The sequence below is a fragment of the Pleurodeles waltl genome, chromosome 3_1, assembly GCF_031143425.1.
Source record: "Pleurodeles waltl isolate 20211129_DDA chromosome 3_1, aPleWal1.hap1.20221129, whole genome shotgun sequence".
Taxonomy (NCBI): Eukaryota; Metazoa; Chordata; class Amphibia; order Caudata; family Salamandridae; genus Pleurodeles; species Pleurodeles waltl.
The window spans coordinates 995,064,152-995,082,462 of record NC_090440.1 but is presented as its reverse complement, the minus strand read 5'-3'; the positions used below and the strand labels follow the sequence as shown (position 1 = coordinate 995,082,462).

Here is an 18,311-nt window from a genome sequence, read left to right as displayed (position 1 = left end):
GAAGTGCAAAAGCCAACTTGGAGACACAGCACCACCTGCTGAAGCAGGAGTGCAATTACAACATTTTAGGATCCAGTCTGGAGCCTTGCGGAGATTCATAAGATGAGGAATAGGCAGGTAGAAGCATCAGAGTTGTGCAGTAAAATGGGACCCTAATCCTTGCAAATGGAGGCTTTTCTACAAAGATGCCTGACAGTGCAAGTTTCTTATGAGATCACTTCCTGCATAGGTGGCTGAATTGTCCTGAACAAGGAAAACAACCCTCATACATTAAACAATGAGTGATGCTGAAATTGGTACTATCCCCTGTCCTGAATCATGCTTGCTCAGATGCAATCAGTGGCAGTTTGCCATGCAGATGAAGGACTACTGTGATACTGGTAGTAACTACAGCACTGAAAGAAGTCTTCTTTTGTACAAACGTCTTTAACAGATGTGAAAAAGTGGAAGGGACCATTTTTGCTGACAACCAATCAAAAAAATGGATGATAATCACAGTTAAAGAGGCTGGGCTTGCACAAGGAAACACACTCTAGGGTTTCTCACAAAAGATGTAACATTAACATGCTGTATGGGGGTGCCTCACATCTGTGGGATAATCCCCCATTCCCTAAAAGGTGGAAGAGAGGAACAACAGAATGGAAAAAAACAAACAAAGTATGAAAACTGGCAACAATTGAAGCTCTGCATATTTCTGCAATGATCACATTGCTGTCCTCCAATCAACATTTATTTTAGGAAATCATAACTGCACAAATTCCATACAATTTTGACCAATATTCCACCCATGTAGCAATTGCTGCTTCTGAAGATTTATTGTTATGTGTAAGCACACCATAAGGGAGTTAGGAATTTAATAAAATATCTACTTGTCCATAGGACAGATTGCTTCTTAAATGTTCTTGTCCTGTAAAAAAAAAAAAAAAATCTACATTTCCCTTCGGTTGCATTTGTTACGGCGACATATTATGGCAGCAATCTCATTATGTAAGAGCTCTGATACTAGACCCTCTGATTATGCCAGGGCTACTACTATAGGAAGGCTTGAATACTTGCAATGGCAATCCCTACTATAATAATTTCACTATTTTTCCACCTTTCCGCAGACCTACATACTAGGGCTGGAGGAAGCAGTAAGTAATAGTTCCAGGGCTGGAATGCTTTTGAGTCTGCAAACCTACTAACTTGCATGTTTAATTTTCACTAGCTCCTCTCTAATCTTTTCCCATAATGAGAAAGGTAGGAAATGTACTCCTGACAATGGCAGAAGTAGAAGTTCTTCCAGGGTTGGGAAAAAAAGTGGTTGGAGGAAAGTGAACTTGATTTTCACATGACCAAACCTACACATGCCTATTTCCTCGTGCTAAAATACAGTTCACAAATATTTTCTAGGAGTACGATTTCCTGGTCTACTACTTTAAGTTCTTGTGATTCATGAAAGCCACTAATTCAAAGACATATACAATGGGTGCACTTTTGTGATTTTCTTTAGAATTGGGTCCCTAATTAGGTCTAGCATTCACAAAGACATTTTGGTTTTATTAAACTTCTATTTTTCTCTCTAGCTATAGGCTGGCTTTAATGTGGGTGATCACACTTTGCTCTTCCAAAAGGAGTATATTGGCACACAAAGTAGTTTTGTTCAGTGCCAGGAAAGACTGTGGCAATCAGTGGAGTAACAAAACTTGAGGGCCCCCCCTGCAAAGAACATGGAAGGGGCCCTCATTCCAGACTCACTCAGGGCAGGTGCTGTGCTGAGGGGGCCTCCCTACAGGAAGGCAGTGGGCCTTTTGTTACACCACACACCACTGGTAGCAATGTGTGCTTTTTGAGACCAAAACCTTTTTTTTTGCCAGTGTTTGTTACAATGGCGAAGGCCTTGCAGCTACCACAACAATAAAAGTGTTCTAAAACCCATGTCAAAACAAGACACGCATTGACGAAACCAAGAGACTCACAAACATTTTTGGATTGGTTGGCTTTGCCAGTGCTTGCTTATTTTCATGCTTTCCATAATCTTGTTGAAAATGGTTACACTGATTTTTGGAAATACTAGCATGCATCAATACATTTCACTAAATGACTTCAAAGAAATAACACCTACATTTTCATAACGTTTTTCCTGCTTGCATTTTTTCCTGAACATTTTATTTTGAAAGCAAAGAATCATCACCCTTGCTTATAAGCTTCTGCAAACATCTGCATCTAATTAGAGAGAATTCTGGGAGCATTATAATTACCCTTATATTGCTAAACATTTCAAACTTTGTGTTAATGGAACCACTGTCAGTAGTCCAGTCTGACTTTAAAACATTAATTTACAACGCTCACCCTAATAATGAAGGCTTCTCATGAATGAACCATAAATACAAGTTCGAACAGCATTAGCATATGAACACACATTACCTCAACTGCAGACAGTTCCCTTCTCTGTAAACTAGCAGCCAAAGGGTTTGTGCTGCAGGGGGTTGGGCCTACTTGTCCAAAGGACAAAATAAACATGAAAACTTGTTGCCCTTTACCCCAAACAATATGTCGCAGGGTCGGGCGATAGGAATTCCACATCCCTGCCATTGGTGATAAAAAACACATTTTTTAGACTTTTAATTAAGTAAAAATGTTAAGCTCTGGAAATATCCAGGTTAGGTAAAATCTCCTCGGCAAAAAACTGAAAAAAACACAATAGTGAAAAACTAGTACATAATTACCTAATTAAGGTGAAATTGTTAGAACTTTAGGCATGAAAGAAAAAGAGTAAACAGGATAAAAACTGAAATGAAAATAGAGAAAGGTTCAATAGATGATCAAATTATTCAAAATGCTTGTCTGTGACAGAAGCCAGAACTAGATTTATATCAATAGAGAAATACAGCCCGAGGTAGGAGGAGTAAATGAAACCGACATCACAATAACACATGGAGTACACTTTGTTCAGTAAGGAAATGGTATAAGGTATGTGGTGACTGAAAGCAAACTAAAAAAAGACACAGCCCTACTGATGGTAGGAAGAAGTGGGTTTCCCTTCTTCTTAACAGTTAAGTAAAAGATCATTAGCCACTTGTTGATAACCTTCTTCTTCCAAGCATGCTTAATGAAAATTTGTTAGTGATATGCTGATGTTGGTTTCTCAGGAACCACACACTCATATTTAGTATAGGTAGGGAAAGTTGAAGAGGCACTCCTCTTAAGTAGTCTTAAGTAGGATATCTGAATTTGTTAGAATAGTGTTTAAGTTCTCTGACGTCACTTATGCTGAGAAAACAGAACTTACCAGACCCAAGTTGGGTAAATGGCATCTGTTTTTTAAGATAATGTATCTCTTACAAATTTGAGCAGTCCAGCCGTTGAAATTGACTTGGAGTCTATACCAGTCTATAGGGGACTATCACCTGGAGCCCTATTTTTTCCCCAAAAAGGAAGCAAACTTAGAACACTGGACATTTTTTCCGAGTTAAAAAAAATATCTCAGGAAACACATATTCAAGTGGTAAAAGCAAATTATGTCCCTCACACAAGAGGAGGGGTGCAGATTCAAAAAATAAAGCTAGGGGGGCAATTGTATATAGGCTTTTTATCAGATGCGATTGAGATCTTAATATGAATTGGATCAGAGAGTTTAGGATCTCTTTACTGAAGATAAAATATCCACAGAGAAGAACATTTTGTTATAGCAGGTACCAAACTAAATGGAAAACAACTAGCACTCTCTAGTTTTTATGCTCTTGTAACCTTCCAGTATTGGTATCCTCCATAGACGTGTTTTTTTTTAATTTTTTTTTAAGTGCTTTGAAAACCCATCTTAACAAAATTCCAGGATAAAGGGCCACAGCTTGCAACTCATGAATAAATATGAAATCTCCTGAGTTAACAGTTTGTTGCCCAGTTTTAGTTGACATCTTGGTGCCAACAGAGATTAAAATGGTAAAATCCAGTGTCAAACTGCAAAGGATCAACAGATGGAGCAAAGTAGCAGTCACAGGAGGAGGTGATGAATGGATGCCAGAGAAGCCTTATTAGAAATACCGAACAAAAATGGCAGCAGAACGGCCAAACTGGAGTTGAAAGATGTGGTCCCCATAAGACTGTCAAAAGTGCCATTCAAGAGATCATCACTAGCCTGAGACCACAAGAAGGAAAATAAAGGGGTAGCATCACAGAGGCCCGCCAGAAAAAGTAAAGATGAACAAGAGGAACAGAGTAGAGGGGTTCGAGAGAGGCAACATTATTCAGAGACGAGGACCAAAGGTATAGTAAATGCAGTGGAGCACAACAAGAGACATAGCAGGTGCAAACACCACCCATGAAGCTACCTTGTTTCACTGAGCACTGTCTCTATGGCCTTCAGTTGTCCTGTGCGAGTTGAGCTAGCAGTCTAGGTAAGGAGCCGAAAAATCCTTGCAGAGATCACATGGGTGAGAAGGTGGCGTGCGCAGAAATGTAACTAAGCACCTGGGGGATTATCCCACAGATGTGAGGCACCCCCTGGCAGCATGTTAATCCTCAAATGGATGCAGGCATGAAAGTGACTGGCACATTGTAGTATGTTCCACTGAGATGGATATGCAGAGGAAGGATAAAATAAAACGACCTGGAACTATGTAATTTTAAGAGCCTGTTTTAATCCTTTTCTACCCATGTTTGCCATGGAAAGCTGTCATACTATCACTCTGGCATAAAAGGAATGAACTGGATACATTGCCAGACTGAAGAGGCATGGATCAAGATCTCAGAGTTGAACAGTAGGTTTTACAAACATAAGGAGTACAATACACTGCCTAGACACATATAATCTAATATTAAATACTTACTGTAAAAGTGACTGAAACAAATAACAGTCTTTCACTGAGCCCAAGGAAGCATAGGCCTGGATGCCTGAAGCCCCCTATTCTTGCAGAAACTAAGATGCCCACAACGCAAAGGACTGAGATCCAGGCAGGCAATAAAACTATCACAACAACAATGCAGTAGCAGCAGTGATGAAACTAAAAAAAACATCATTAAGGTGAATTCATCAATACTGCTGGAGATTCCTCTGACGCTACAAGACAGATCATACTTCTTGCAAAAACACTGACAAAACAAAGATCTCACCATGGTGGGCAAATGGCTTATGACTCTCTCCCACTGTGGTACTGGAGATTATAAGGCAGAGTTGGTATGCTTATCCAAAGGTGTGTCATGTGAGCATCGAACAGCTACTGAAATGCCTCAAATATATATTGATTATCAATGCGAGTGCTGACAAGTGAGCTGCAGGGGATGTCATTCATCCCCTCCTGCTCTTGATCCACTAGAATGAGTTTGGATTAAAGAGGTTCCACCGTGGACTGGCCCCATGTAAAACTTAAATATCCTTAGTGTATGCCTCTGTGGAAAGGCTAGCTCTATTACGAGAGCTATTGGTCCTTTTTTCCATACACACAGAGTGGAGACATTGTACAATGTAACCGATTGTTTCATGTGGATTCCAGTTGCAAGTTGAATATTAGCGGTAATGTCTTCAAAAGTTACACTAAACATGCATATCCAAAGAAGAGGGGAACACACATTGTATACTTCCAGGAGACATCTCACACAAAAGGAGGGGCACAGATTTATAGAAAGGTGGCACAATTATTTACAGGCTTTTTGTATTTGTGGGCGGGACTTCAATATGGATTATTCAAGAGGGCTGAGGATCCCTTTATTGGAAATAAAATAACCATGGAGTAGAACTTTCGTTATAGTAGGTAACAAACTAAATGGACAGCAAATGGTGCTACCTAGCTTTTATGTTCTCAACACTAAACTAGCTGAATTCTATGAAAGATCAACATCTGGCATCTCTGCCTTATAAACACATGATTATTAGAGGGGACTTGAATAAAGATAGATCTCATCCATCTCTTCTGAACTCTAGTATTCAGGGCAACTCATTATATGAGCTAAAGGAAGATGGACTAGGGACTGGTACATACAATGAGATTATTTTCCTAAAACTGTAAAGAATTTTCTTTATTCACCAATGCACAGTGGGAGGACAGTATGTTCAACATGCATACATACCCCAGTTCATACATACTGCTGTCTCCCCATCATAATCTATTGATGGCATCGCAATGAGGCACACCATCAATGGGTATTCCTACAAGGTGGTTACAAGCTAAGGCGCTTTAAGTGGTACAGTCAGAGAGTAGATAATTCATTACTCAAAGCAACAGTGGTGTCACATGAATTGGTAGAATGGGAAGCTTTCAAAGTCTTTATAAGATCACACTGCATAAAGGCTGTACCAGGAGTAAGATGTATTTTGGAGCAGGAAATAGTGACCAGGACTAAGAAGCAGGGACCTGGAGCAGGTAAACCTTAGGGACCAGATAGTGCATGACAGACTTAGTGTGTGCAAAAAGCATGTTCACCTTTGAAAAAGGTCGAGATGTTCTGACTGGAAGGACTATTTACATAGCTTTTGTGTACAGGGTGATGAGCAGGGATACTACTTTCCTAGTCTTCTAGCCTGAACGGAGGGGTACATCATTCATGAGTATTCATACTGCTAGTGGGCACACAATGTACTCACAAGAAGAGATAAACCAGGTGGGGATGGACTATTAATCTGAGTTATTGATACTAACTCAATACTACAAGATTCTTAGTGAGATTTTAGCCAGCAGATCCTTCAATGATTTCCCTCGATACTGCAATTAGAACACAATGGGTTCATTCCTGACTGCAAACCTTCATAAACATTAAACCACTATTAATGTTACTGGACAATGGCCTGTATAGCAATCACAAGCACTGGTAGTACCTTGCAATGTAGACAGGTTGGGCAGAAAGTTGCTTTCAGTCTCCAAATATTTTACTCTAGCAATGGAACTATTTGCTAACAGTTTCAAAAAGGAAGTAAGAAATCAGGGGAATAAGCAAGAACGATGAAGTGCATGCAATCTCATACACAGATGACATGTTGCTGCTTTTGTAGAATGTCAACTCTAGAGTAGCCCCAATGGTAGTCTTCCAATGTCATTCAGTAGTGCTATCAGGATTTAGCCTTAACTGGGATACATCTTGCATTTTTACTATATCACGAGCCAAGAGACATTCTCAGTTCTGCATTTCTCAGGTCAACAGAACTTTGTGCAACACTATGATTTCCGTTTTTGTACTACATTTCCCTGTACCCCTTAAAAGCCACAAATAACGTTGTTACTCTTGCATTTTCCCATTCACTTCTCATGCAGTGAAGAGTGATTCTGATGGTGTTACAGAGCTTTCAGCTGGGAGCCCAAAATGCTCCATTATTTAGGGGTAGAAAAACTCAGAGTTTTGGCTGTGATAGACAGTGATATCAGATCTGCATTAAAAGCGTTGTGGGGGTAGTGCTACATTCCGGATAACACTACCAGTAATAAGGAGGACTGTGCTGTCAAAGATGGTTGTGCTCCAGGAGCTGATATATTAATTTAACTCACTTTGGTGTAGTTCCCTGGAGGGGTGTTCAAATACATGAACTATGCTCATCTTTCTTTAACATGGAATGATATAAGATGCAGAACAGCACTGAATACACTAATATTTCTGGTGGTGGAGGGTGGCTTGGCTGCCCTGGGAAAATTAATGATTCTGTTTAGCTGCATAGCTCCAGTGGAGAGCATGTTTGATTGATGGGACTGGCAGAGATTAATCTGGGGCATCACCAATCTCAATAGCAATTTGAAGTGGGGTTGGTCAGACCGTGTTTTAGTTCAAGGGGTGTGATGAAACAGATTTCTGAACCAGAGAGGGTAACTTAAGTACTGTTCGGAACACTGTTTAAAGCAATTGTGGATGCCAAAACTCTCAGAGCAACTAAGCACTTGGTATCCTGAATTTTCACAATCCTCAACATAGAAACAAACTTAGCAAGACCCCTTACTAAGAAAAGTACGAGAAACACCTTGGCATAACCGTAGATCATACTCAATGAGAGAACTCTGCAGAAGAGCCAATAATTATGCATCGTGTGCCCAGGGCAAATAAATAATCCATAAAAAAATATATTTTAAGCTAGCTTTACACATCAGCAAGACTTCATAAAGTTGACAATTCCAAATTGTGCTTCTGCTGGAAAAACTGAGGGCTGGGCACAATACTACACATGCTCTGGCCCTGCACTAAACTGGCACATATGGAGGAAGTTACGGACTGTGGTTACAAAAGTCAAGGGCAGGGATCTAGAACAAAATCCAGAGACAATCATTCAAGGGAAACCAGTGGAAGGGGTACATCCGTTACAATCTACAAGAAGAAACACAGTATCAGAGCTACTCTTGGCTGTAAAAAGGTTTTATCAGCATTGTAGGACCTTGGTATTGTACTGACTGACATTTGGCTCAGTAGCAGAACAACTAACATCAATGGGAGGAGGAGGGATGAGATTTGATGGAGCTTCCTATGTGTGAAGTAGTTGATTTAATAGTACCCCAGGAACAGGGATAAAAACAATGTTGATAATGTAGCAGGCACTCAATGTGGCCGAGTATTCCACAAACAAATCTACAGAAAAAATGGCAACTGGCATAAGCAGAGTCAAACACGATGGACTGGAATCTGATTTTGAATTATGCACTCAAAGCATCTAGAAATGCTAGATTTAAATTCTTACACCCCAGTATCATACATAGACACTACCCCAACCCAAGGAAGTAGGCAAAATGTATCCAGGGCAGAGTTGTCCTGTCCCAGGTAAAGGACCACAGAGATAGTTTAGATAGGTTACAGTACTCTACTGGGAAGGACTCAAAGATTTACTGAAGCTATCATACTGATTTAAACCAGAGTCATGGCTGTTAGGCCTCATCCATAGAAAGTGGGCAGTTACAACGATCTTGCAATGCTGCTAGCAAAAAGACAAATAGCAGTCTCTTGGAAATCAATGGAAGGGCCATGCATTTTCAGATGGGAAACAGAGGTGACGAACTGGGCTGGGAGTTAAAGCCTATTACTACATAAGCAAGTAATAAAGAGAACGCGAAAACTCACTACGGCCCAAGGATGGCCAGAATAAAGGACCACAATGTAATACAAAAATGCAAAACCTGAGGTAATCCCTCTTTGATACCTTATTAAAAATTTAATATGACTGACTTTATGGGGCTTTTCTGAATTAGATCAGGCATGCTCACCAGATCAAGCAAGCATGAAAATATCTCATAAGCATCAAGCTTAACAGTAATCAGTTTCTTTTCACGGCTCCAGCACAGAACATACTCATTTTCTGTGAGCAGGTGATATTTGTGGAAATAGCCTTTCATGTCAACACTTCCACACACTCTAACGGCAGTGGTAAATGCTGTAACACTAAATGCTCAGGTCCTGCCATTGTTTTAGGAAAGATATTTTGGTTTGGAAGGGTCAACTTATACTGCAGATTTAAAACTTCACTTTCACCTCAAGGGATGCACGTGCCTGAGTACCCCTGCAGAGTGATCCCTCTAATTGAGGGGCAGTGGATCAACAGCGATTGGGACTGTTTCTCAGACTAGAGTAGCATCTAATTTTCAGACAAAATGCAGGGTCGATGCAAGCCAGACACTGAAACTTGCAGCCTGTGCTCAATACATTTTCAAAAGCTAAACCAGAACATGGAAAACAGTAGCAGGGTTAAAAAAAAATGTTATTCAAAAAGCCAATGAATAAGATCCAAATGCACCCACTAGGAAGAAGAATAGCAAACTAAGGCAGTGACCAAAGAAAGGAAGCAACAAGAAAATGCCTATCTCTGCATCTTGCTAACAAAAGGGAAAAGAGGAACATGATGGGATCGGTTGGATATTGACTGGTAGAGCAGGGATTCATGTAGCTTGGCATGCTCTAACTAGGTGTCCCACTTTAAAAAGACAGCATTCTTCGGATGTACTTTGTGGCTTTAGGCAATGGTTAACAGGTGTGGAAGATAGGGTGGCAGTGAGTAAATGAAGTAATTTACATTTTAAATCTAGAAACGATTGCCAAGAAGAGGATTACTGATTTAAAGTTTTAACTACATTCATTTTGATTATTGTTTTAAATCATCCAAAAAAAACAACTAATATCTTGATTGCTTTCCATAAAGGGTTAGTAATGTTTTCTTCTATCTGTTGAACTTCCAAGTAGATTGTGACAGGAAGTTTATGAACCCAGTTACCCACTCAGAAGCCCTACCAACTGGACCCAGCATCAATTCAGCTAGTGTTTTGACAAGCCTTGACCTCAAAATTTAAGGTTTTGTTATTATGGACACTTTTCTTGATTGTTCTCAGCAGACCACTCAGTCATGTCCATTTAAAGCCAGCAGCAAAGTATGTTTTGATGGAAGCTAGATAAATTGGCTGATCCAAATTATGTAGCTGTCAAGTAACTTCTTACTGAAAAAAATTATTTGCACCATCGCAATCACCAGCAGATAAGTAATTAACAAATGCAATGAACAGAACTAAATGTCATATGGAGTATGGGAGGACACGGAGGAAGAATTGCTTAAAGACATATAGTTAGATATTAGAAAGAGGGGTGAGGGTGTGGGGCGTCAAAGGGGGGGATATACAAACAGTACAAATCATCTTCTGGAATATAAATGGGCTCCATATAAAAAGTAGAATACCATAATACTTGAGGGACTCGGCATCCCAGATAATAGTGCTCCAGGAAACACACTTGACTAAGACTGGATGTTTGGAGGTGTTTAGTGCACAAAAATGGGTTTAACAGGTGGTGCATATGGAACACAGTTGCCATACCAAAGGTGTGGCTATTTTGATTGGTAAGCAAGTGAAGGCAACTGTGAAAGAAAGTATAATAGGTAAGAGTAAGATAAATAATTGTGCAATAACTAACGCAAAGGAGTGATCTATCATTGAGCAGCACTCCCCAAAACCTCTTTTCTTTGAGGATCAAAATCATCAATCATTCATCAAGAAAGTTTAGAATATATCACTCGGGCTAATAAGCTTTTAATTTAATGAGATAGTGGTGTCATTCTTTTTGTGGATGGGTTTCACAATCCATTTCTTTCATAACGTAGGGGAACCAATTTCCACCATCCATTGAAAAAAATAAAAGCTGTAACTGACCTGCCAAAGAATCCACATGACTATTATCAGTGAGAAGAGTACCAGGCCTGTCAGCTCTGCCTACATTCATTTAAAGAAGTGCATTTCTTGTTGATTACTGAAAATGTAAACCCCTAACATAATCATACTATCTTTGGGGGGAGGGGTCTACAGCATGACCAAAGAGTTTGATGAAACATGTAACCTAGCATTGTCAGTGACAAAACAATTTATAGCTGGCTGTAAATCTAGACAGGTGTGCCTTAATAATTGTCAGACTTTTTTGATCCACAGATGTGATAGCTTCCGTTATCTGGGACCAGCATTTGTTGAAACATGCTTGTTCTTGTTTCTATTCTCTTATAAGACCTATAAGGGACCAGAAGATATGTACATAAGCTATTCTACTACACATTACAAGCCACTCTTCTTTTGAAAGAGGTTTTTCTGTCACGCGTTGCTGAGATTGAAAACATGTCTTGTATCTTAAAATCTTACAACTTTCCCAAAGAATTCCTTCTTCACAGTCTAAGCAACACCCATTGGGGAATTTGTCAGTATCAGTTGTGTATATGAATGCCTGCTACACAATACAAATGAACTAAGAGAAGCACTTTTGAAAGAAATACTTTTTTGCTCAAGACTCATTCCATCGTGCAAGCTTAAGTGTATAAACAATAAAAAAACAGACACAATCTTGATGGCGCTTCATGTAATCCGCATCTTACCTGAGTCTCTGCACTGCTTAAAGAGTGAAGATCTAAAGAGGGGTCAGTCCTGAGTTCTGGTTCAGGGGCAGCAATAGGAGCCTTCAGCAAAATCTCCTCTTCTACGTTGTCTTTTTTCTCGTCCTTATCAAGGTTTTTAGTTGGCTGAGAATCCTTTTCTTCCACAACCTGGGACTTGGGCCTTTTGAGAAAAGATGAGAAAAGGCGAGACAACCCTTTGCCTTCTGAGTGTCGGTCTTTACTCCTGTTCTGGTCTTCGTGGGCTGGTGTGTCTTCTTTGTTTGAAACACTGCCTGCAAGTTTCTTTTTCCTCAATTTTGGCTCCCCATCTCCTTTTCGGGGCTCCTCATCTGGAGGGACTTCTGGGACTTTGGCTCCTGTAGTTTCCTCTTGTTTCTCTTCCTCACGTTTCTGCTGCTGTGGAGGATTTTCGGCATCAGCCACTACACTCTTCTCTGTTGTCATGGTAAGGCGATGTTACTGCAACCAAACATCAAATAACCAGTTAACATGTTTCATAGTTTAGAACTGCAGTGAATCAAAAAAAGAAATAGTTACATCATGATAGAATAAAGGGAAAGTCATGGGGTATTATAAAAATTCAGACACTTTAAACTAATCATTATTAAACATAACAATTTTCTGGATACAATCTATTTCCTTCCAGAAAGGTAAACTATGGGTTAAAGTACTTGCAATACAGGTGCTCCCTACTGCTTTTGTCTCTACACACTAACCAACATGCTGTTTAAGTACACTACCAAAAGAAAAGGACACAAAGGGGTCCATGCATTCCACAGGGTAATGGGTACAGAAGACCTTATGTGCGTTTACAGAACTAAACGTTTATTTAATTTATTTGTGTCTTGGGGTGGAAGTCAACCTTGCAAAGGAAAGGATCGGAGAAACAAAAGGCCATGGTATGCAGTCATGGTATCACGATGGTTTTGTATGTTAATGTTGGTCCTTTATCAGTACATAGGTTATAATGATATGCAGATCTAGCAATGACTGGCAGTAAATTACACTACCTTTTTGTGGCAACGCTGACTGTATTGTCAGGACCCTGTGTGAACAAGTTATATTGTGCTATCGATATTGATCCTTTGGTTTGTAGAGTAAGAGAACAAGTTTCTGCATACATAGCAAGCAAACCATTGCCCTGCATATATTATTTTGTTCAATTATTGCCAGCAATGTATCACTACCCACCATGCACAGGGTTGGACTAGTTTGATTGTGGCCTTGTCCTGGGTCATAGAGAGTCAACCTCAAATGTTTGACCGGTGCCACAGATACGCCAGTCACCTTATCTAGAATAGTCTTGCTGTACTCCAAACCTCTGTATTCACAAGCATTTTTTTGATGTTTTCTGCTTGAATATAAAATGGTTTTACAAGTAGCTACATTAACTGCCCCCGCTGTCCCACCCTTTCTGCTGGTCTCACATTGGCCAGCGCTAGCCATAGAATTTTTATGCATTTTATTGGAATAATGGTTGTGGTCTCACCCGCCAGAGGACAAGCCCCATTTCCACCCTCAATTGACTGCGGGAAAATGCTTGACACCAGGAAGGATGAAAGACCAGCAGAGAATTAAGGGATCTGCTTATCTTATTATAATTTCATGACCTTGAGACAAATGTTAATGTTTTATGTGGATAAATGAAAGACTAAAAGAAGTGCATGCAAGACAATACACCACCTATGCTTCTCAGATAAAAATACATGCCAGCACGTGTCTTTACAAGTTGACTTTAATCAATATTTGAATTAATTGTTCTGCTATAAAATTGTAACAAGCACCTCGTTCAGAAATCTGAATCATAGCTGAAACACTATAAATAGAAAACATATACATTATGAAATTGCTACAGCATTAAAAGTACAAGGTAGAATGCAACAATGGAACAGCATTTCTAATACAACAATTATCAACAATCATAACCCAACTGGGCCAGTAACAGCTTCCCAGGTGCTCCACGCCCTCCTGCTTGAAGCTGACACCTCTGCCCGCATCACTTACATTCAGAGCCTGACTGCTTCACCCACATTTCTGAGCCTGATTACGGCAGCTCCGCCTGCATTCCTGAGCCTGACTGCGTCTGCTGACACTCCTGCTGACGCCTCCTTCGCCTTCCTGCCTCCCACCCCAGTCACTCCCACCTCTCAGGACATATAAAGGAGGCTGCAGCGTGGTCTCAGTGAGAAGTGCCTGACCCACTGGGCCAGTCACAGCTCCCCAGCTGCTCAACGACCCTCCTGTCTGCATCTGGCAGCTCTGCCTGAATTCCTGAGCCTGACTAACAGCGCTGCTCGCATTTCTGAGACCGAATGCAACAACTCCACCTCCATTCCTGAGCCTGACTGCGACTGCTCCACCCACATTCCTGAGTCTGATTGCAGCCGCAACGCCTGCATTCCTGAGCCTGACTGTGGAAGCTCTGCCGCATTCCTGAGCCTGACTGTCTGCTGGTGCCCCTGCCAACGCCTCCTTCACTCTCCTGCCTCCCACCCAAGCCCCTCACACCTCTCAGGAAAAATAAAAGGAGGCTGCAGCATAGTCTAAGTGAGGAATGCCTGACCCATTGCGCCAGACACAGGTACCCAGACGCTCTACCGCCCTCCTGCCTGCTGCTGACAGCTCTGCCTGCATTCCTGAGCCCGACTGCAAAAGCTCCACCCGCATTCCTGAGCCCAACTGGAACAGTTCCACCAGCATTCCTGAGACTGATTGGGTCTGACTCCCCCTGCTGATTCCTCCTTTGTGCCACTGCCACTCCTGCTCTCCCGCTTTCCTGACTCCCACCTCCCAGGACATATAATGCAGGCTGCAGCATGGTCTTGGTGAGAAGTGCCTGACCTACGAGGACAGTCACAGCTCCCCAGCCACTCCATGGCCCTGCTGTCTGCTGCGGACAGCTCTGCCTGCATTCCTGAGCCTGATTGCAACAGCTCTGGCTGCATTTATGAGCCTGACTGCAACAGCTCTGCCTGCATTGTCGAGCCTGATGGCATCTGCTGATGCCCCTGACGATGCCTCCGTCGCGCCACTGCTGCTCATGCTTTCACGCCTCCCAACCCCTCCCAAAACTTATAATGGAGGTTGAAGTGCGGGCGTGCAGTGGGTGCGCTGCCCACGTGCCAAAAGCAAGCCCATCTGCACCCGTCCTTGCCTGGCCCGCGCCCAGCGCCAGGACCCCTGGTCCTCCCACCACTACACCATCAAGAAGCACCAGGCCTAGAACGTCAAACACCATCAACAGCTGCTTCACGGCCTCCCCACTCACAAACAAAGGACCCTTCACCTGCCTACACTGTCGCTTGTCCTGCAAAAAGAGCCCACCTGCGCACACTAACACCCACACTGTACCCACACAGAAGAGTACAAACAATCAAGCGCCATTTCAGTGCATCCTGCTAAACGCTCACTTCTTGTGCAAACATGATACGGAAATCTGGGACGCCATCACCACCCACAACCCAGATGTCGCCTCCACCAGCAGCGAATCATGGCTAGCACCCTACTCAAACCCAGATATCGTCATGGCTACCCCCTAACGGCTACAAGATGATACAGCAAGACCGCACCAACAAACAAGACAGCGGCATCGCCATCATCTTCAAGGAAACCGAGCCAATGTCCCTCATGGAGCACCTCAACTTCCGACCGATGCCAACACCGCAATGCGGGGCACCCTCGCGTACAGTCCCCCGGGACGACGCCTAGCCTTCTGCGACGCCACTGCCAACCTCATCGATCCCCTCACCATCGACTCCCTTCACTACATCCTACTAGGCAATCTCAATTTCTGTCTTAACACCAACTCCACTTCCCTAATAGATAACCTCAGCAACATTGGCCTCACCCAACTGATCACCAAACCCATGCACAAAACCAGACACACACTGGATGGCATCGTCACTTCCAGCAACAGCATCAAAATCCAGGTCCAAACCTCTCCCTCATCATCTACGCACTGTATGCCACAACTCACAGAAACTTCCTCATCGCAGTGCTAGACAGCGTGGGGTAAACTATCTCCTACACACCACCATGAACCACCTTTGAACTTTGTCTTGCAGTTGAGACTGAGCTTCTATGCCCCTCAGATATTCAAGTTTAGAAGGCTGATTAATATCTCTAAAGCCTGATCAAGGTGAGCAAATCAACATCAGGTGTCTGAATCTTCGACTACCTGGACCCACTCATACTCCTTCCATGTAAGGAGAGCTACAAAGAAACACATCATAATGTTAGCTCTGTTTTACATTACAAACTTGAATCCCAGCTGTGCTAACTCTAATGCAAAGTAAACGAAGTACTGTTAATCTGGGTAACAAACCACCTGTTATTTTCAGGGCTTATGAAAGACTATACAAAATAAGTATTGTGCAAGGGCACAGAGGTCAGAAATGCCTATTCTGGCCGCAGCCTTCAGGGGAAAACCACATCTCCTGGAGACAAGGATTACACAGCAGGAACTGAGGTTAAAGCCCTCCTTTTGGGAACAGTCCCTCGTGTGCCAATGAGGCCAGAAAGTATTAAAGAATTAACACAGTGATAGCACAGTTAGCTTGAGCCAAGAAAAAGAAGTGGCCAAATAAAGGAACATTCCAATCAAATGAATTCTACTAAAATAAACTTGAAATGTGTAATTTATTCGCACTTCAACACAATTACTGGCTCTTATGACTGAGAAAGAGCTGTCATGTTGCACCATAGAAACAATCATAATAATACTGTTCTTGTGTCCCGACATGCAACCATTGTCTTCTAGCAGTATTAATCTCACCTACATAGGTTACCTCCGACTTTTACAAAAGATGTGGAAACACACACACTTGCGTGATTCGTGTTGTTACAAATATGAACTAAACTAAGCATTCTTAAAGAAAGTGAACACCACAGATTAAGACACTTAAATCCTCAGTGACTGATACTGACCGTCGGTGGATGTGGGCTGAGCGAAACTAAAGCTGTTCGAGTTCTAAATTGGAAAATGGAAGTGGTGTTTTTCTGCTTGCAAGTTTTGCATTCTTGATGCCTTGCAAGAAAACATATGGGACCATTATCTTTGCCTTTGCACTGTCAGATTCCACTTTGTTAACACCAGGATTACTGGATACCAGAGGCATTGAGTAATGTCTCCATCTCCACTAGAGAATCTAAAATCAACTGAGGCAAGTTCAAGTGTGAACTCAACAAAGAAAAGTAGGGAATTTTTGAAACCCGAAAACAACTAAATGGCACAGTCTTGGATTAAGCAGCCAGTAATTTAATGGGAACAATCACATGTTAGAGTGGGTTTCAATGTATTCACAGTCTAGCTATTGGTTTCCAATACCAAAGTTCAACTATGCAAACAGCTCAAACTTTCCGTGCAAATAACTTTACTATACGCCACGTTCATGTTACTGAGATATTTTGCTTCAAGGAGTAATGTCAGCTACCTCTTAACAGTCAATCTGGAGTGATATATATATATATATATATATATATTACACTACAAAAATGAGTAGGAAAAGCCTTAGTAGACGTTATTCCATGCTTTGCTGGGAAAGGTAAAACTCCTGCCACAAAGAATTTCCTTTTAATAAAGTGCAAAACAAAAAATAAGCCGTATGTCTACAATGCTCAGAAATCTTCAGATTCACACCAGGATCGTTGAAATGACTTGTGAACACCAAAATATGCGAATGGCAAACCGAGATAAAATAAACGATGATGGCCAAAACAAGGAGGGAACAAAAATAAACACATATTGGAAACAGTTAAACTTCAAAATGGAAAATGTAAGTCTGAACCCTTTTGAATCATGTTGGACATTTAAAAGCAGTGACATGAGCAATGGCAAATCTAAGGGGTACACTTCTGTTTTTGTTTTTTAAACAAGTTTTAGCATTCTCGTAGTCTAGATAGAAAGTGGCCTCTCCAGGACAGTCACATTTATCCAGAGAGCCATCCAGAGAGATGGCTGGAAGTTACTTCCGTTTTTCAAGGTTGATAATTATAGACACTGCAGCACGAGTCCTATCCCTAGGGCCTAAGCACATTGGAACAGCTAAGTCGTAATCCATCGTCCACCACTGTTGGTGCTAACATGACACACTTTCTCGTTTGTGTACTTCATGGTTGTATTCTACGTAGTTTTGGCACCAATTCCCGGCGTGTAACAGAGGCCATTGCAGCCCCTGCGGTGCCAGGGGGAGCCCCCTAGGCTTACTCATACTGGAGAGAGCCCCCTCCCGGTCCCTAATGATGTGAGTGTGGGGGGCCTTCAACATATCTTGCAGTGTGTGCCCTCATGTTTTGTTTTGTCACTGACCAATTCAAACATAGAAGAGGGCTGACAGTTGCCAAATAGCTGACAGTGTTACAGACGACTAGCTGACAGCCTGATACACAACACACACACGATGTACAAGACTTATGGCAAATGCTGTTCGCAATGAGGTGTGCCTCTCCATGGAGGACTAGTTTGCTGGTCAATCTTGGAGGCCTGGAAAGAGTATCTGATAAAATTAACAGG

General features: G+C 41.8%; 1 protein-coding gene across 14 annotated transcripts in view; it reads right to left on the bottom strand.

Moving 5' to 3' along the window:
• Positions 1-18,311, bottom strand: part of EPB41 (erythrocyte membrane protein band 4.1) — a 698,787-nt gene that overhangs the window by 438,349 nt on the left and 242,127 nt on the right. For 13 of the 14 annotated variants that reach the window (XM_069224160.1, XM_069224159.1, XM_069224158.1 and 10 more), the window contains one exon: positions 11,780-12,259. In XM_069224160.1, coding sequence (XP_069080261.1) covers positions 11,780-12,244 — 465 coding nt within the window. In that variant the 5' untranslated portion in view covers positions 12,245-12,259. The remainder of the gene's footprint in view (positions 1-11,779; positions 12,260-18,311) is intronic. The other variant, XM_069224170.1, reaches the window with a different exon arrangement.